This window comes from Peromyscus eremicus, chromosome 3, assembly GCF_949786415.1.
Source record: "Peromyscus eremicus chromosome 3, PerEre_H2_v1, whole genome shotgun sequence".
Lineage (NCBI taxonomy): Eukaryota > Metazoa > Chordata > Mammalia > Rodentia > Cricetidae > Peromyscus > Peromyscus eremicus.
In genome coordinates, this window is record NC_081418.1 from 5,555,781 (window position 1) to 5,576,598 (window position 20,818).

The 20,818-nt window shown below is 40.5% G+C and overlaps 1 protein-coding gene across 4 annotated transcripts in view; it reads left to right on the forward strand.

The window, feature by feature from the left end:
* Window positions 1–16,779, forward strand: part of Gnai1 (G protein subunit alpha i1) — a 77,128-nt gene extending 60,349 nt beyond the window's left edge. For all 4 annotated transcript variants that reach the window (XM_059257247.1, XM_059257248.1, XM_059257250.1 and 1 more), the window contains exons 4-8: window positions 896–1,053; window positions 2,655–2,783; window positions 9,031–9,160; window positions 11,858–12,011; window positions 16,551–16,779. In XM_059257247.1, the coding sequence (XP_059113230.1) occupies window positions 896–1,053; window positions 2,655–2,783; window positions 9,031–9,160; window positions 11,858–12,011; window positions 16,551–16,741 (762 nt within the window). In that variant the 3' untranslated portion in view covers window positions 16,742–16,779. The remainder of the gene's footprint in view (window positions 1–895; window positions 1,054–2,654; window positions 2,784–9,030; window positions 9,161–11,857; window positions 12,012–16,550) is intronic.
* The last annotated feature ends 4,039 nt before the right edge of the window (window positions 16,780–20,818 follow it).

The following is a 20,818-nucleotide window of genomic DNA, read 5'->3' on the forward strand; positions in this document are numbered from 1 at the left end:
TGCACATGAAGTAGAAGCTCCTTTCCCCTAACCTCCTGTCCCCCCTCTGTGAAAGCGTGGTTGTGTAAGACAACTGGGATTACACTTAGAGGCTCCTCTTCTGTTTCTCTTTGGCAACGGTGACTGAGTGTGGTTGATTATGTGTGGCTCAAAAATTGTTAGCAGCTTCATCACTAATGCAGAACCAGACCAACTTTATATAGTCTTCTTTCATTTAGAACTTTGTGTGTGTTTTCCCTCACCCTCACATGCATTGTGGGTATGTCTCCTCCAAAGCTGTACTTATTTCCCCACCCCCATGTCTGGGTTAGCAAACACCTGCTCCCAGCTGCTTCCTCACTGATTGTTAACATGTGTGTATATTAAGGTCTCTTGAGAATCTACAGACTATCCTGTGAAACTCTTGTTGCTTTCTTCACATTGATTTCTCTCTTCCCTGACAGTAGTTTGCATCTGTAAACTGTATCAAAAACTAAGACTTACTTAGACTGTGTTTTAGATAATCTTTAACGGTGTCATGCTTCCTTGATTAAAAAAATTTGGAGAATGACTTTTTGTATCATTCATCTTTTTATTGTTTAATGATCTTCAGTCTACAGCATTCTTTCGGTGGATGTTAAGGTAGTTAAGGCCCCTTCATATGCTGTGACTTTGGTTATTCGTTCAGCCCCAGGTGCTCTAATAGCTGCCACCTGCACCACAAAGCATAGGCTTGTGATTTATGTTTATAGTTTTGTTTTGCATAAGCCAACTTTTCAAGTGGTGCTTTGAAGAAAAGTTGTGGCACTTCTATAAAAAGCATGAAGGAAATTCACAGTTATGTTTTTGTTCTTGTGTATTTCTCCATCTGTAATTTTTTTTATCTTTAACACCTCTTGTTTTGTCGAATGTGCAGGATGATGCTCGCCAGCTCTTTGTGCTTGCTGGGGCTGCAGAAGAAGGCTTTATGACTGCTGAGCTTGCTGGAGTCATAAAGAGATTGTGGAAAGACAGTGGTGTGCAAGCCTGCTTCAACAGATCCAGAGAGTACCAGCTGAATGATTCTGCAGCCTAGTAAGTAGCCACAGCTTCAGAACTCAACTTCAATGAGTGATTATGTGCTGGTAAATCTGTCTCCATGTCACTTGTGCTGAAGAATTGCCTGGCACGTTCTTATACAACTCGTGTTTCCTGAGTGACAATATTTGAATAGTTTCTTTGTCATTTATTTTTTTTGTATGTTTGTAGTAGCAATGCTGTTATTACCCACGTTTTCAAAAAGCCTCATGCATATGTAATCTCTAATTGAAACTGTATAGAAAAAGGATTGTCTCCAGTATACTTCTAAGAATGTCACTGAAACTTCCAAAAATACACTCTGCCTTTCTCAGAGCACTGATCTGACGTAGATACTCCCTGCACCCTCTTACTCTTGGTAAGCTCTCCGTGCCTTAGACAGGGTGGTATAGATGTCTTGTTTAGGTTTGAGCCCTCAGCCATCACTCATTCTCTTTATCTTAGACATCCATGCGGTTCAACGTTCACCACCATTTACTGTAAAGAGAGGCTTCTCTCATTAATGCTGAGAGTAGCTTTTGTCTGTGAGTATAAACATACATATTTAGAAAGTAGCTTTATGTTATATCAATTTAGTAACTATAATTGGGCCTACAACTTCCCCACACAAGTTGTTAACAGGATTCTTATCAGATGGCAGTTGGTTACCCCTGTAATAGTGGTACCACTATTGAAAGATGGGAACATCTTGCCTGGCAGCTTAGAATTTTGATTCATAGGGTTCACAAGACCAGCAGTGCCTTTTCTCTCCAGCAGCCTGCATAGCACCTCTGGGACTTGAATGCTTGCCTTCAGGGAAGAAACTGTTCCAGCTTGCTTTTTCTGTATCTTAAGCCGAAGTGTGTAGTACCTTTAACAATAGGGTCTTATCGTCTAATAGTGATGGGCAAGTAAGACCACTGACAAGAGCCGTATTGTTTTGGGAGACTCAATGTTTGTAGAGCTATTGAATTAGAGAACAGAACAGTGTGGGTTTCCCTGTGTGAAATACAAGGCTAGCAGGAAACAACATCGCATCCAGTCTTTGCTGAGCTTTCTTGCCACTGCCTCTACAATTAAGACCTGTGAAATCTTCAACAGAGGGGGAAGTATCGACCCAAGCACGGTGTTTCCCTAAAAGTGTAAGGAAGAGTTTTAGGAAACAAGCTTATGATGTTTTTAGTTCAGACACTTCAGAGCCACTTTCCTTTGAATCGCTGTGACTGAAAACGAAGCTTAACAAATTTAAACAGAGCCGGGCGGTGGTGGCGCACGCCTTTAATCCCAGCACTCAGGAGGCAGAGCCAGGCGGATCTCTGTGAGTTCGAGGCCAGCCTGGGCTACCAAGTGAGTTCCAGGAAAAGGCGCAAAGCTACACAGAGAAACCCTGTCTCGAAAAACAAAAAACAAACAAACAAACAAAAAATTTAAACAGACACTAAAAGATTTTTGAGTAATTGCGTGACATGGAAACTTAAACTGGTTGTTTTATATGCTCATAAAGATCCTTGAAAACTTAAGAACACTACATAATTAAAATATGCTGTAGTTTCCGTCTTAAGTAATAGTTTTGCCTCTAGTTCCTGTTAGCACTGTGTCTGTTGTTTGCTTGTTTTCAGCTATCTGAATGACTTGGACAGAATAGCACAGCCAAACTATATCCCGACTCAGCAGGATGTTCTCAGAACCAGGGTGAAAACAACGGGGATCGTGGAAACCCACTTTACTTTCAAAGATCTCCATTTTAAGTGAGTAACTTCCAAATATATGGCTTATAAGCTTGGTTATAAAATGCATTGCTTTAGAAGCAAAAAGCAAAATAACAAATGTTTATAATATTTTTACTGCTGGAAATTTTTTTTCATACGATTAGACAAAGTAAATTTGTGGAAATGAGCAAGAACAACATTTTCAAAAGAATATGTTGATTTTTATTTAAGAAAAAATAACCAGACAAGTTCCCTTTGCCTGCTATTTTTTCAGTGCCCGAACTATAATAGAGTCTGGGTGTTTTGACTAAACAAAACTACGTCTTTAATGTATAGGTCCATGTCTGATGAAGGCATCTCTGTCTGTCTTTAGGTAAAATAGGGAGCTTTAGTTTTAGAATATGGGCTTACTTATAAAAATGTGTTTAAAGAAAGGTGCCTTTGGATTTTTTCATGAAGCAAACTAATATTTGAAGTCTGGTGGTGGGCAATGTTTGCTTCAGGTGTGTCCAGTGTGAACCTGCTTGGGAAGAACAGTACAGAATGACGCATTAGGAATGGAAGGGGTTGGGGGAATGTTCCCTCCAACTTCTCACTTGGAATGAGCCAGTTTGAGGGGAAGGCAATAACCTTCATACAGACATTCATAAAATTGCGTTTCTCTTCTAATAAATAATACTTTTCAAAAAAGAGAGAAACACAAGGACTGAGTCACAGCCAAATCCCAGTTTTAATTTACCAGGTCCACCTCCAGCCCCAGAGCCCCGTGACAGTGACTTTCATCCAGTTTTCCCTTGTAGATGACATGCTACCGGATTTCTTGTGTTTGATTTGTATTCCCCATTTCTTTGTTCTTATTGCTCCACTTGCTAAACCAATGGCTTACCAGTTAGGACTGCTGCACATGTACCATGATGTTCCTCATTTTGTCCCCCTCACTCTCATTTGAGTAATAATGATAGAATCAAGGAAAATGAGGCACTTATTTCATATAAAGATGTGTCCCTGAGAACAATAACTTGACTACAGAGTGTTTTACTGAAACAAAATACCTGTGTTTTCACAGAAATCCAAGACCACTGTGCTGTTACTTAATGTTCAAAATGATATACTTATTTAAGATTATAATTATTACTCTTTTTTTCCTTCATATTATGTTTCTATATGTTGAACTCTATTCAGGACCTGGAGAAAATTGTTTTTCAAAACCACATGTCTTATGATTCAATTTCATTTAAAATGACACATTCCCTAAGTGTCAGTTTTGTGTCCAGAGGAAGGGATCCTGATGTAAAGCCCTTGGACAGCTTGCTGGGCCCCTCTGTCACACAAACCTGACAGTAGATTACTCAGACTGTATTAAATACCATGTTCCCTATACCATATAAATATCAGCTAATTAGTAACTCCAGAGAAAGAATACAATGCTAGAATTAAATGTGTTGCGTGGGTTTTGTATCATTTTTCTTGTTCAGCAGGTGAGGGTTTCCTTTTGTTTTCTTAAACCAGTGTGAGTAAGATTGGTTTAGGGAGCACTACAGTTGTATTCTTGTGTAAGGGACAGCCAAGTGCCTTCATGCCCCCACAGAAAGTTACAGATCCGATGACTCAGACTGAGCAGACCCCACTTGTCACTACAGAAACTATTAGAAAGGAAATTTATGATATATGACTCTTCCCTTATGAAAATTGTCTTGATATTCATACCCTATGTTTTGTTAAGGTTTCATTTTTTTTTAAGTTTTATGAGAGATTAGATAAATCATTGTTTAATATACTCATTACACATTTTGTTTTTCAGGTTATCTTTAGTGCTTTGTTTGGTTTGTAGAAATTCAAATGTATATGGTTGATAAAAGTATATTCCCTTAGCTTTTCTTCTACACCATCACCACAGTATCTGAAAAGTTGAAGGAAAAAGGAACAAAAGAGAAAACTAGCAGCCACTGCTAACTCATCTGTTCCACATCACTGTCTATAGCACCTTGAAATGGACTAGTTCATGTTGCCTTTTTGTTTTGCTTATAAAATGCTCTGGTTCAAGATAGTCATTCAAAAGAAAGTGTTACTATGAATCATGGGTTAGACTGCTTCAGGTAGCTTTGAGTCTCTAAAATGATAAGGATAATGGAACAGAATTTCTAAAAGCAATTTAATCAAGGAGATTCTCAGTCAGAGATTTGTTAGAAAACAAACCATTGTCAGTTCACTTCCTAATGAAGGCTCAGTACTCCATGTTGGGAAGTTGGAGCACAGTTACTATTGACAGACAATTCCATCTCAGCCTGCTTCTGTGTGTGTGTGTGTGTGTGTGTGTGTGTGTGTGTGTGTGTGTGTGTGTGTGTATTATAAGTGAAGCCTACCTGCTGATGTCACTGTCACTGATTATCAGGGATTCCCATATTTAAGCTTTCCAAAGAACATCAGTTCCATTCTGAGTTCCCATAATCTCTTCTAACTCCAGAAAGGACTGTTCCCCATGGTCTTGAGTGACGATGTAGACTGTGTCTGCAGTGCAGGTTTTACATAGCACATGTGGTTTTGAGTCCACCCTTATTTTCACTTCCATTCCTTCTCTTGCGCCTCATGGTGGGTATATTTTCCCTTCCTACCGAGTCTCCTGCCAGGTAGCCTTCCTGCTAAATGTGTAGGTCATTAAGTAACCATATGCAACCATCTGGTCTGGAGACATATTCATTTGTTGCTCCATTTGTCTTAAAACTGTGGAAGGACATTTAATTATAAAGACATTTATTGTTTGAAGATTTAAAATGTATTTGCCTAACTCCAAGACATCTTTGGGTCTGGTTTTTTAAAAATTCTGTTTACTTAGGGTTTTTGTTTGTTTGTTTTGCCTTGCTCTGTTTTTGAAACAGGGTCTCACTTTGTAGCACTGGCTGGCCAGAACTCACTGTGGCTAGCCTCAAATTCATAGAGATCCACCTGGCTCTGCCTTTTTGGAGTTCTGGAATTAAAGGTGTATACTACCACATCCAGTAGTTTACCTCGTTTTTAGTACCATGGACTGAAAACTTAAATTGCTGTGTTTTGGTAAGGAAATGGCTAATTGTGAACTGGGGTGGTCTAAGGAGGAATTGGAAGGCATTTTGGTTAGAGCAGAAGGGTTTTGGACATAGATATCCCCATTAAGTAGCTGGGTAAACCCCATTAAGATGCTTAACTATTAGAATGTTGCCCTTGATCAGAAGTGTAATAATAAAATGAGTCTTTTTTTCTTTTTTAAAAACTGTGTAAAGATAAAACTCCATCAGTGTACCAGGTGACAGTAGGCATGGTTTATTTATTTAGTAGTACATATTTATAGAGTCCTTTTTGTATCAAATGCTGGGGACGTAAACAAGCAAAGAAAGACAGAGTCTTTGCTGTAAATTCTTCAAGGAAAAAGGCAGGTAAAAAATGCAGATATTTAATTTTTAGGAGATGGTAATTGCTGTGGCCAAAAGTAGAGCTTATGAATAAAATATATCCATTGCACAGTAATATTTTCACTTTCTATTTGTTGCCATACAAATTGCCCAAAACTGGGTTCGTGTACAAGTGAAAATCCACTATCTCCCTGTTCTGGAGGTTAGAACTGAAATCAGTATGTTGGGAGGCATCCACCTCACAGCCCTGGGTGAGCGTATTCCTGACCTGTTGTTAGCATCTGGTAGCTGCTGTCAATTCATGGCACACCTTGGCTTATACCTATGCCTCCTGACCTGTCACATGTCCTTCTCTCCTGTATGTGGGGAGGGACTCCCTTCTGGCTTGAAGTTTCTTCCTCAGTTTACTTTTCTGCTGTTGTGTTCCTAGAAGCAGACATGTCCATCATTTACAGACTCTGATGTTGACAAGAACACAACCACTTCTGCCTGTTGTTACAGCATTACCCGTGCAGGGGACCCTTTCCATTTCCTCTGAGAACTCATCACTAGTGTCTCTAACCAGCTTTGTGTCTGCATTCTTCTGTTCATCACAGTACATGCACTCCCTAAGACTATTGAAATTCCAGGGGTTTCTCTTTCATTTGAATTTGAAATAAATGAACTTTGTTGTCTATATTTCAAGATAGTCTAGTTGTTTCTTTTTATGTGAAGTGCTTCAGGACACTTCAAGATGGTACTCATTATTCAGTCCTAAACCCCTTTCACTTTCACATCTGTAGATACTTGTTATAGTAGCTCCCTTTCTTGGTACTGACTGCCATTAGTGCCGCTCAGTATTCTCCAGAGAACAGACATGACTAGGCTGTGTGAAGCCACTGGCAGACCTGAGTTGGTAGAGCAGGCTATCAGGCTCAAAGAAAAGTTGTGGTGCACTCCTGAGGATATTTTCATGTTGTCTGAGAAACCCTAGGTTTGAGTCTTCAGGCCTCTTGGTTGATTGGAGGGAGCCTGGCTACACCATTGAGCGTAGTCTTCACTCCTACATCAGCCAGCTGTAGACATCAAGTGCCTCAGAAACACAGCTGTAGACATCAAGCACCTCAGTAACACAGCTGTAGACATCAAGCACCTCAGTAACACAGCTGTAGACATCAAGCACCTCAGTAACACAGCTGTAGACATCAAGCACCTCAGTAACACAGCTGTAGACATCAAGCACCTCAGTAACACAGCTGTAGACATCAAGCACCTCAGTAACACAGCTGTAGACATCAAGCACCTCAGTAACACAGCTGTAGACATCAAGCACCTCAGTAACACAGCTGTAGACATCAAGCGCCTCAGTAACACAGCTGTAGACATCAAGCACCTCAGTAACACAGCTGTAGACATCAAGCACCTCAGTAACACAGCTGTAGACATCAAGCACCTCAGTAACACAGAAGCACTTAACTGGGTGGGCAAAGCATCTCAGAGACAGTGGAGGATGGGATGGATTGGTACAGGAGGAGTGATGCATGCTGTGTGGAGAAGCTAGCTATGGTTATGGGGAAGCTCTTTATAAATTGTATTCTTAGGCAGTGTAACAAATATTGATCTAAATAAATCAATTCTCCCTTGTTCCTCTTTGATCTCTATTACAGTGGGTCACATCTTACCCACTCTGCTTTCTGTTTACTTCTAACCTATCCACTCTGGTTTACGCTGGGGTGGGATCATTTTGTTATAGCAAACTTTTAGGAACAGCTTCCACCTAAACCAAAATGATGAAAGTAACATCATTTGTACTAGTGGACGGATTCAGATTTGGTTTGTAGGCCACTACTGCTCTGTAGGGAATTAAATAGGAATGGTTTTAATTAGTGCACCATCGAGATAAATGGGGCCTTTAAAAATGTGCCAGTTTACACAGTGTTTCCATTATATAAGTAGTTATTTCTGGGCTGTATAATGTAGTCTATGCAAATTTAAACTTTTGCTTAACTTTTAAACTTGCCAGGAACAAGAAGAAAAGGTCATTGGTGTTCTATTGTTTGATTGTGTCAGAACCTTGTACACTAGCCTCCAGTTGTCCAGGATTGTATATTATATAACAACGGAGGGATTTTTATTTTAAAGGTCCCTCACCTCTTCTCTCTCATTTTATTCTATAATCTACACAAACCTCTTGGCCCCTTTCTAAAATGACTTTGCTGCACAACCATTTTCTTACTGAAATTGTTTTGAGGTTCCATCAGCATCTTGCTTTCTGCTCTGACAGAACTCATTTCTCAGTAGGAACAGGGCAGCCCTGTCCTCTGGCTCTGCTGCTTGGGACTGGCAAGTGGAGTGTGCTCTCTTTGATCCCGGGCTTCCTCCATTGCTTCCTGTGACTGCCAGTGTTTATAAGCAGTGAGATCCATTAATCTGTAGTTGTGTTGATGTCCTCAGCGCTTTCATATGTTTGTTAATGGGTGTCTATGCTTTTATACATTTTTAAATTTTAATTTATTATTATCGTGTGTGTGTGTGTGTGTGTGTGTGTGTGCATGAACTCACACATACACACATGCCACAGAGTGCGTGTGGAGAGGACTCACGGATTGAACTCAGGCTGCTAGGTATTCGCTGAGCCACCTCAAGGCCCCATATGTGTTGTTTGTTAAGAGTATTTTGTATTTTGTTTGGAGTTACCCTTGCTGTGATCAAAGACTCTATTAAAAAATAACTTAGCCCCCGCCCTTTGCCTTTGAGAAAACAAATTGGTAAAATTTTTTTCCCACCCACTATGTCCCTTTCTCCTTTCTTCCCATCCCACAGTCCCTAAGCTATGCGGAACATTTTTGTTGGCATTACAGAACTCCTCGGAGCTTTTGAACGTTTAATGTGGTGTCAAGTCATAAATTTTCCTCTTACAGAATGTTCGATGTGGGAGGTCAGAGGTCAGAGCGGAAGAAGTGGATTCACTGCTTTGAAGGAGTGACCGCCATCATCTTCTGTGTGGCCCTGAGTGACTACGACCTGGTTCTAGCTGAAGATGAAGAAATGGCAAGTAGAAGCACTTCTAGGGTGCAGCATGAAATGCCAGGAGCTGCAGCAGATGTTGCCAGTAACTCTTCTGAGAAACCTTGAGAAATCCTTGTTGTGCATGAAGTATTTGAAAGTTCAGGCTCTTCGCTTCAGCTCCTCCACTGCTGCGTGAAGGGCAGAGATGCTTAGGAGGCACAGGGCTCCTCACTCACAGCTGCCTGAGAATTTCCTGCATCTGCTCCAAGGCTCCTACTTCCTCACGTGTTACTCTAATAGCTTGTAATTTTCATATATGTTATCCTTCGCTATTTATAGAAAAATAATTTCCAAATAGCACTCAATAATGTATCATCAATCTGGAGAAGCAGTTTTGAATAGGAATTTAAAACTCTGGCACTTAAGTGCAAAGGAAAATTTAGGGGAGATTTCAGGTTTTTCTAGATCAAGTACATACAGTTGTTGGCCAGGAGGGAAAACACAATGTCACATACAAATTTCTTTTATTCCTACACTGTAAAATATGTCAGTGTCCACTTTGAACACAGACTACCCCCACAAAGGGTAGAGAACAAAAACTGCAAGTTGTCTTTGCTAATATCCACAGTGTTGAGCTACTTGGATTTCGGTTCGCTCGGTTTAATAATTAGTCTCTAAAGCTTCCAGCTATCTCTTAAGCTTGGGTGATCTGTACAACAGTGACATTTCTTTGATGTGTTTATACATAGACATCCCTTGATTGCAACATGCTGCGGCAGCAGGATCTGGGGCATAAGACTTTACACAGTGGGCATTGAGCCCAGTGATGATTATGTGATGTTGAGACACTCAACTTGCTTAAAATCTAAGTTGTGCTCGTGTAGAAATGACAAAAATGTATTATCATGGAATTATTATGAGCTCTCAGTCCACTGGCCCTGGACATCCATCTCCTCAGAACTCTAAATAGAAGGTGGCTAGCCAGGACAAAGTAGGAAGATATTCATTCAGTACAGCCTTATGGGAAGAACAAGGTGTCAGCATCCTAGACTCTTGTTGGATAGTGAGAAAAGCTCTTGGATTCAGTATGGGAAAGAAAAAGCCTGAAACGGGGTAGGGGGTGGGGGGTCATGCATCATCCCACTGTCTGGGTCAAACTGTGGTCCAGTTGATCATTGTCACAGGCCTGGTTGTGCAGGGTCTCCTGCTGGCTTCTAGAAAATTGTTGTTGCTTGGGGGAAAGGGGAGAAATTCATTTCCCATTAGGAGGTAATTGCTTTCACTCGGGGCCAGCCTCAGTTTCATCACAGGAAGTACACCGCTAAGGCTTTCTTTGCTTGAGTTTGAAATCAGCCAGAGTGACTCAGACAGAACAGGTTAAGACAAAATTGAAGTTGAGATAACAACTGGGATGTCCTTCAGAGTGTTGAATGGTTTTCAGCTGAAAAGATCTGGCCTGTTGCAACATTTGTTCTTTTTAAAACTGTTCCCCAGTGCTTGGCTGTGGATCTCTGCATCTGCTCCCATCAGTTACTGGATAAAGGCTCTGTAATGACAATTAGGGTAGTCAGCAATCTGATCACAGTAGATAGCTGGTTCAGGCACCCTCTCCATTATTGCTAGAGGTCTTAGCTGGGGTCATCTTTGTGGATTCCTGGGAGTTTCCCCGGCACCAGGTATCTCCCTAACCCCAAAATGTCCTGCCACCCAAATCAAGACATCTCTTTCCTTACTCTCACCCTCCATCCTGCCTCCAACCCAATCCCTCAAGTTCCCATCCCCCATCCCCTCAGCTCACCCCCAGTGTACCCAGGAGATCACTTCTATTTCCCTTTCCCAGTGCGATCCATACATCCCTCTTAGGGTCCTGCTTGTTACCTAGCTTCTCTGAAGCTGTGGGTTGTAGTCTGGTTATCCTTTGCTTTACATCTAGTATCCACTTATGAGTGGGTACATATCATGTTTGTCTTTCTGAATCTGGATTACCTCACTCAGAATGATATTTTTCTAGATCCATCCATTTGCCTGCAAATTTCATTATGGCATTGTTTTTTATAGCTGAGGAATATTTCGTTGTATAAATGTACCACATTTTCCTTATTCATTCTTAGGTTGAGGAGCATCCAGGGTTGTTTCCAGGTTCTGGCTTTTATGAATAATGCTGGTCAGAGCTCTGGGAGTCATCCTGAAGAAAGAGAGGAGGGATTGTATGAGCCAGGGGGTCAAGGTCATGATGGAGGAATCCAAAGAGACAGTTGACCTGAGCTCATGGGAACACATGGATTCTGGACCAACAGTTGGGGAGCTTGCATGGGACTGACCTGGGCCCTCTGCATGTGTGTGACAGTCATGTAGCTTAGTCTGTTTGTAAGGCTCCTTACAGTGAGATCAGGACCTGTGCCTGGCACTTAGCTGGCTCTTGGGAACCTGTTCCCCATGCCCCATGATGGATTACCTAGCCCAGGCTTTATGTAGGGGGAGGAGCTTGGTCCTACCTCAACTTGATGTGTCTTGCTATGTTCAAGCCCATGGGAGGTCTACCCCTTCTGAATGGAGACTGAGGAGGAGTGGGCCGATGGGGGCGGGGTGGTAGATGGGAGTTGGGGGAGGTAACTGGAGGAGAGGAGGGAGAGGAAACTGTGGTCAGTGTGTAAAATAAAGGGAAAATATGTTAATTACATTTTAAAAAACTGTTTCTCAAACCTTCACTGCTCATGAAAATGATTTTTTTTGTTGCAGAATCGAATGCATGAGAGCATGAAGTTGTTTGACAGTATATGTAACAACAAGTGGTTTACAGACACCTCCATCATCCTTTTTCTGAACAAGAAGGACCTCTTTGAAGAAAAAATCAAAAAGAGCCCCCTCACAATATGCTACCCAGAATACGCAGGTATTTGACTTTTAGAATAACTTAGCAAATCATGTATTTCTAAGTGAAACTTCCCCTTAGGCAAGATTTTTCAGTTGTTGGTTTGAGTTCATCAGCTTACTCATTCTTACACTGGATTTTCCAAACTGCCTCTGAACACAAATAGTTCTTGAAGGTGTGGATGAGTTTTCTGAAAATCCTTTATTCACTTTATGGAAAAGCTTTAGGTGATTTCCAGAAATGGCTCCATGTCTTTATGAATTTAAAAACTGACTTGCTCGTACAGATCACAGATTGGATCAACAAAGTTAAGATCTGTCTCTGCTTGCTATCTCATCAAACACACATGCACACACACACACACACACACACACACACACACACACACACACACGATGCCTAGGACTGTAGGAAGACAGTGAAGAAGAACCAGTCAACAGCTCCTTCCTCTACGGTGTCAGGGAAAGTTTCTTAAGAAATCCAGTCCTCGATCATGAGACTCTTAATGGTGCTTGAGTTTTGCCGCTATGGACAGTGTCCTCCAAGAGGAAAGCAGATTTGAAGTAAAGACCCAACTTTTTCAAGATTAGATCTATGATCTTGATCAAACCAGGTATTTATCTAGGTTCCAGTGCCTCGTCTGTAAAACTGGAAATTGGAATAATGCATGGGTTTAAATTTGGTTTAGCTCCTTGGAGCACATCCCAAGCTGTTATTGAAAATGAGTCAATGTTCATACTTGTGAGCCCCAGACTTGAGAGGTGAATCAGGAAGATGAGTACTTCAAGACCATCTGGGCTACATAGTAAGTCCAAAGACAGATCAGAGTATATGAGAACCTATCTCCCCAAACAAAAAGTGAATACCAGGGACAGAGCTACTGACCCACTCACTCTTCCAGCCCTCACATATAAGCAGAGGAAATTGGTTTTCATATTTATAGTTAAGTGATGGGCTCTGTCTCTTTAAAAAATAAAACTGCCACTGGTTTGTATGAACTCTAAATCTAAAATCGAAATATTTTAACCTTTACCTCAGTCTGTTTGAAAGAACAAAAAATTCTCAAGAACTTCTTATAGTCCAAATAAAATTTCAGTTAGCGATGCAGTGAACGCAGTGATGGTGAGTGTTGGGTGAGTGTCCTCACACAGCTGATGCTGGCTGGCCCGTGGGGCCGGTCCTGGGGTAACCCCATTCAGGCAGCTGAGAAGAAGAGCTTAATGCAGACACAGTCCACCTTCAGACCCCATTGCGTCGTGTCTGCACCCAGACCTGCACCGGTCAAGCTGCTTTTAATTAGAGTCTCATTGGAAACAGAGAGGAAGTGTCTGATAAACACAGGAATATTACATAATTATTTGGTATCCCAAAGGCTAAGATTATAATTTCAAATCTGCACTACCTGCTCTATGATTGGCTAAGTTGCTTCTTGCATCGACATCAGCTCCTGGGTCGTATGGTTATGGCTTTGTGTGGATGAGGCTATGTGGCCCTGCCAGCCACTTGGGTGTGTCCTGCCTTTGTCTCTGCCTTGCCGTGCACTTCTTCCCCCATCATTGTGAGTTGCCATTTCACCAACGTCCGTCTCCAGCCCTGTGATCTCTTTCCCAAACTATCCTTTCATAGTCATATTTATTCTTAACTGTGCAAAATTATGTTTTCAGCCCAAATTTCTCTCTGCAGCCACTTGCTTCTATTTTCAACTGCTTCCTGAACACAGTTTTTAGCACTGAAGTATAAACAAAGCTAATACTGTTTTCTTTCTCTCCTCTTTTCACTCTCTCATAAAGTTTCCAGTTTCCTAGTTTTGAAGTTGCTTTAACCCAATCATATATTCATTTAGGAAAGTTCACATATTGAAAATACCTATCCCAGCGTGCATGTACACACAATTGCAACACACACACACACACACACACACACACACACACACACACGCACATTTTGCTCTTTCATTTTTCAGACTGAAAATCAGATCATAGAATGTATTCAGCAGTTTGCTCATGAATTTGCTAGCCCTTGGAGTGAAGCAATTTAGCTACCCAGAATATATGTTGCAAATGAACTATGTACTTGGCGTAAACTCCTTCACCCAAACACATTTGTAATTAATTTAGTGGTTATATTTTAATAGCTTCCTTAACCCAATAAGCCATTGTTCATTGCATCCAAATTTTAGAGCATATTTAATAGAATATGATGTTTATAAGGTTATTATATAAAATAATTAAAATATAAATGTATTCAGGGTCTGTGGCTTTATCATCTGTGCTATCCCAGGACACTAAACAGTCTCTCTAGCCTTGCCCTGTGTCATTCATTGTACTGTAGTTTTCTGCATGATGTGATAAAAGTGGTTAGGGCTTGCAAGATAGAGTTATTGCATTCTGTTTAGGATACCTAATGCTGAAAAAGAATTGAGAGCCAGTAAAGCATATCACAAAACTCAAGTAGTGTTTGTATCATCTATAGGAGTTTTTAGTGACATAGAGCCTATCTGGATTTGGTTAATTATGGGTTGTTATGTAGAGCACATTTTGAGCATTTGTGGAATGAGTCAGAATACTGGATTGTGAAGGACAGCAGAGAAACAGTGCTGCGGGAGAAGGGGCACATTATATACTGAACTTTCATGATATACACTGAGCCCCAGAATAAGGGGTACTTTATGTACTGAGCTTTGGTGATACATACTGAGCCCCAGATGTGGAACTGAGCACCTAAGAACAGAATCCACAAGCACAGAATCTTGAAAGGCAGACAAGTAATTTTGGGTTATTACAAAAGAGAGATTTAATAGGTTTTGTTCCGTTATATATCTTAACCTATTTTCCGGCAATATTAAGTGCACATGAACACTGTAATGTGAGGCATGTTTAGAAAACCACAACCAATTAAAATGCAGAGTTGTGGGGCCCACTTCCAATTCATACATCCACAGATCACTCTTGCACCTAAGGCTCAGAGAACAAAGCTGAAGAGGAGGCAGAAAGATTGTGAGAGCCAGAAGATCAGAGTTCCCTGTGGGATTGTTCTCGTAGTGATTTCAGAAGGTACACACATAAAGTCTCACCAACATGGCTGCCTAAACATGAGCTGAACAAGGACAAGAGCAGTAGACACGCCGATGTAGATGGGGAAAAACTCAAGAGACCTCAACCCTATACAGAACTACAGGCAGCTAAGGAATGCTGGGAGCAGGAGAAACAGTCTTCTCCAGGGACGAGCCAAATGGTCAGCCCTGGAAACGTGTACACAAACAACCTACACAGACTGAGCAGGTTGTATTTAGGAACATATATGTATGAACACATATATATTTACATATAACAGCAATTAATGATAAAGGAGGCTGTGAATTTGAAAGACAGCAAGAAGGGATATGTGGCAGGGTTTGGAGGGGGGAAAGGGAACAGGAAAATGATGTAATTATATTATAATCTCAAAAACGAAAGAAACAAAAAGAAAAGGAAAGAAAAGTAGATACACAATATAAAAATACAAAGTCAATATCTAATACCTGAGTCAAGAAACTGATCTGTCCAATACCCAGAATCCCTTTTGCCTCCTTTCAGTCTCAACTAAGCATCTCCCCTTCTCCCCCAACAAAATTATTTAAGAGTGGCCTTTTCCTCACGCACCCATTTTGATTGTTTTGCAAACAACTATTAGGTCACATGGGGTATGTACATGTTTGTGTCTGGCTCCTTGGATCCAGAGAGTACCCCAAAAGTTCACTCATGTTACGTTGTCTTGCAATACTGCTTACATCCTTACTTCTGAGTGGCCGCTCATGATGTGATGCTCCCAGATCCCATGTGTCAGTGACAGTGCATGGACTGCCAGGCCATTTCCTGAAGTAGAAGGCCATGCTCTAGCCCTCTTTGTGAATCTTCTTTGACCATAACATGAAGTTCTACCAAGCCTACACCCAACAACTGGAATTTCTGGGTCTGTGTGTGCTTATCCTCCGATCCTGCCAACCCAGTTCTGAATTGTTCTTACTCAGAGCCAGTCTCTAGCCCCTCACCCGAAAGCAGGAGTATGCCACCATTGTTTTTTCTAACTTCACAACTTTTAACCATATTACAGACTTGATATATGTTTTGAATAAAAAGGGATGACAAAAGCATATTAATGAGTAGCTATGAAGGGGTGAGGGAAACATTCAGCTAGCATTACTGATTCACCAGTCAATTAGCACAATAATACTAAGCCACCATTAGGGTCTGGTGGCTTGACTTCTCCAGCTTGGGGATGTAGATGATAGAGGGTGATAGAAAAGAGGTCTGGCTCTTGGAGACTTAAGCAGAAACAGAGCACACATAGACTACCATGTAAAGGAGTTTTTAAGTTTAGAGATGGCTTGTAAAGATTACTTTACACAAGGTGTTTTTCATTTGGAAAAAAACAACAACATTTTGTTCTAGAAGGGAAAGTGGGGTTATGGAGTCCCTTTATTTTATATTTGGAAAATTGATCTGTGTTTTAAAGTGCATTTTACTTATACTATACATGTATAACTTTTTGCATACTTCTTTCCTTCTTTTTCCATCTCAGGATCAAACACATATGAAGAGGCAGCTGCATATATTCAGTGTCAGTTTGAAGACCTCAATAAAAGAAAGGACACAAAGGAAATCTACACCCACTTCACATGTGCCACAGATACTAAGAATGTGCAGTTTGTGTTTGATGCTGTAACAGACGTCATCATCAAAAATAATCTTAAAGATTGTGGTCTCTTCTAAGTTTTGCAGTTGATAGTAAAATGCATTTTCAAACCAAATGAGTACTTATATATGGATCTCTCTAGACTAGAGCCTCCCAGCAACACAGAATGTAGTATACAGCAAATGCATCCTGTACCTGACCAAAGTTGTTCTGTTTTGTGTCTCTATCTGAAAGTCAGAGGAACTTTCTCAAAGGTGAAAGATGCTCCTGTGATGTGAAAGTGAGGTGTGCTCATGAAGCTGGGCTCTAGTGTACTGATGATTTCTGTGTAAGTGTAAATATGCAAATGTAAGATGTATTTATAACATTTGATTTCCCATATTATGTTTAGGTTGTAAGAATGGCAACTTACGATTCTAGTGTGATGGCTTTGGAAATAACATAAATATTAAGTACCTTGTAATGAATGACAGATTAGTTCTGTGTTTGCCAGTTTTAAACAGCTTTATTTATGTTCATGTCCTATAAATTTTAGGTACCGTAATTAATATTAGGAAATGTCACAAACCCTTACCTTGATTATATGTATACTTGTATTCATAAAATGTTATTTGTACAAACATTGCACAGACTATTTTAATAACATGAGTTGTTCTCTAAAGGTTATGTGTTTCGTGGGGATGTTCTTACAGAGGTGAGGAACACCTGCCTTTGTATCAGTTAGTTAAACATTGTGTGCATTGACATTTTCTTCACAGAGTGCATGATGTTTCAATTTTACCTTAGATTTGTTTTAAGAAGCTAAAATTCCAGATTTTTGAGGAAAGAGGACCTTAGACTTAAAAACACTTCACTTTTAGTCCATGTACCAGCTCAGCTTAGCATCTGGATGGCACATCTGCATTGCCTTCGGGTGATGCCAGGTTAATTTTATACACTTAAATAACCATGGTTTTATTTACAATAAAATTTAAATGAGTGAGGAAAGCATTTTTGTGGGTAAAAATTTTTTAGTATGTGAACTTTGAGATATTCATTTATGTATTTTCCTTGAGAAATCCCTTGTACTTAAGCATACATGACAGTTCTTTGTTGGGAAGATAGCAGAAAACACTCTATCACTGATAGTATGCAAGCTTTTGATTCATATGTAACTGGTTTCAAGTTTATCACTTTATGTCAAATGGCGCTTCTTTTCCCTTAGACATTCAAATCCCTACCACTTGCTGGAATTTATATTCTTTTAAAGCTACACTCTGATTTCTGACATTAAGAGGACAATTACGCTTCGAAATTGAATAGTAGTATTTAACGAGATCAGTGAGTGTGTGTGTGTGCATCCGTGGGTGTTACATAGTGCTGCATACTGAACTCTGTTAGTTAGTGCCATCCTTCCTCCTGTAATCGTTTACAGTGTGTCTGTGGGCCCTCGTGTAGGCAGACTGAACAGCACTTCCCAGCTCATCTCCCTTTTTAACTCACCCTGTAACGTTAAGACTTTCTGTAAACTTTGCCAGTGAGCGCTTTCTCACTTGCCTCAGATGTTGCCACCCCTACAGTCTCCTTGTTGAAGTTTGTGCATATGTAAGTGTAGGGAGAATCATAAACTACATTCACCTCTGTTTACTTTGGGGGAAGTTGTTTTCTTTTGTAATGTAAAGAAATTCAAGGTGATCAAAATTCCTTCAGTGTTAGTTTAGATTATTTTATGTGCCTTTCATGAAAGATATGTTTTCATTCATTTTACTAATGGAAGACCTGTCAGACCCACATCGTGAAGCTATGTATGAAATTCAACTATTATCTGAATAAATTTGAATGATGAAAAATAGGGTTTAAAAGCCACAAAGAAGCACATACTGGTGACCATCATTGGTGAATCCCTTAACTCTACTCTGTGTAACTGTGCTACTAATACATCCTAATAAATTTAAATTTTTAAAATTTTACAAACCTGTTGACTGAACTCATTTTGCATGGGAATTTAGGTGTCTGTGTACAGAAGCTTCCTTCTTGTTTCCAGTGCTCTTGTCTTTTTGGCTTTACCTGTCTGAGAAGCTTGAGTTTGCCCTAAGTGTTCTTGTACAGTATGATACCAAAATTTAAATTGCCTGCCTGCAGGCCCCTTAGGGAATTCAAACCCCACATCACTGTACCCAGATCAATGCATCATCATTTTCTCTTAAATCAATTATTACCCTTTAGCTACTACTGCAGTTTTGATATTGAATGTATTCCAAAGACCCATGTGTAAATTGCTTTGTCCTAGGGTGACTAGATGGCAGGCAGAGCAGTAGGGGTCCTTAGCCATGAGGGTGTCCTTTAGTAGAGGCTTGTGTGGATCTGGCCCCTTCTTGCTTTCTTTAATGCTTGGCTTAAGAAGTGAGTGGATTCTTTTTACCATGTGCTCCTATCACGATGCCTTGCCACAGAGCTTAAACAGTGTGGTCAGTCTCTCAGACTGGAATCTCCAAACCCATAAGCCAAGATAAGCCTTTTCCCTTTGTAAGCTTGTTATCTCAGATGTGTTGCATAGTTACAGAAAGCTGCATAACATACCTGCTGTGTAGCATCTTCATCCAGATACATACAATTCAGAGGTCACATGTGGTTCAAGACATCTATGAATGTGGTCCATCACAAAACCAGTAACTTACTTAAAACTTTATCAGACAGACAGAGAGAGAGAGAGAGAGAGAGAGAGAGAGAGAGAGAGAGAGAGAGAGAGAAGGGGTAGATATTCTTGAATCTTTCAGTTGAAGTTGGCCACCTAGAACTCTGCATATCCTCAGTCTCCATCTCTAGATGGAGAATTCTTTTTTACTTAATCACCTCGAGTTTATGGTTATGTGGGGGGGGGTATCTTTTTTACCCCCTGTTTTCAGGTCTTTGTTGAGCTTACTCTTGAAATGGCTTGTTGATGAAATTCAGTCAACCCCTTGTAATCTAGGTTGGCATGCTTAATAAAGAATTATACTGTGCTGCCCTCTGTTTTAATCCACACTGGTTCTGACTTATTAATACAATTGAGTATTATTTCAAGCCTCCCAGTCAAAGCCTTTCTCTCTTGAGCTTTTTTTCTATACTTTCCAGCTCCTCTTTTATACATGTAAATGGTGCCTTGTGCTTAGCCCAACCTTCCTATAAGTATCATATGCAGTGTGCTCTAAAACCTGCCTTGGCGGTTCCTCAGAAAGATGGGAATCGATCTACCTCAAGATCCAACTATACCCCTCTTGGGCATATACCCAAAGGAACTTTATCTTACCACAGGGACACTTGGTCAACCATGTTCATTACTGCTCTATTCATAATGGAAATTGAGAACAACCTAGATGGCCCTCAACAGAAGAATGAATAAAGAAAATGTGGTACAATTACACAATGGACTATTACTCAGCTGTTAAAAAAATATGACATCATGAAATTTTCAGACAAATGGATGGAACCAGAATAAAACATCCTGAGTGAGTAACTCAGACCCAGAAAGATAAGTATGGTATGTATTCACTTATATCTGGATATTAGGTATTAAATAAGTGCTAATCAAGCTATAATCCATAGACCCAGAGAAGTTAGACTTGGGAAAGGGACTGGAGTGGGAGGGACACATGGATCTCTCTGGGAGGGGGAGGAGATTTTATGGGTGGACTGGAGTGGGGGGGTATAAGAATAGGATGGTCAGGTGGAAAGGGGGAGGGGAAGTCAGATTGAGAGAGGGAGTTAGGGGACAGACAGCAAGAATTGAAGGGTATCTGTGGGATGGTATGAAAACCTAGTGCAGTGTAAACTTCCTATAATACATAAAGGCAATTTTAATGAAGTCTCCAAATAGTGAGGGAGAAAAACCCCAACTGGCCATCCTTTGCCACCAAAACTTCCAGTACCCAGACTTGATTTCATCTAGAGTTGTTGGTCAAAAGCATCTCATGGAAACTCCCAAATAACCCAGACTATTGCTAAGACAGTAGGTTGCTCCCCACAAACTGACCGCAAGGCCCTATTGCTGAGAACAACACCCACACAACTCATTGAACATGGAGAAGTTGAGCTGGTGCCTGCATACCTTACCCCCTACGTTCTAGTAGTGTCTTTGGTGTGGGAAGGTACTCTGCAGGCTGCCAAAAGAGAAAAATAAACAACAACCTAGCCAC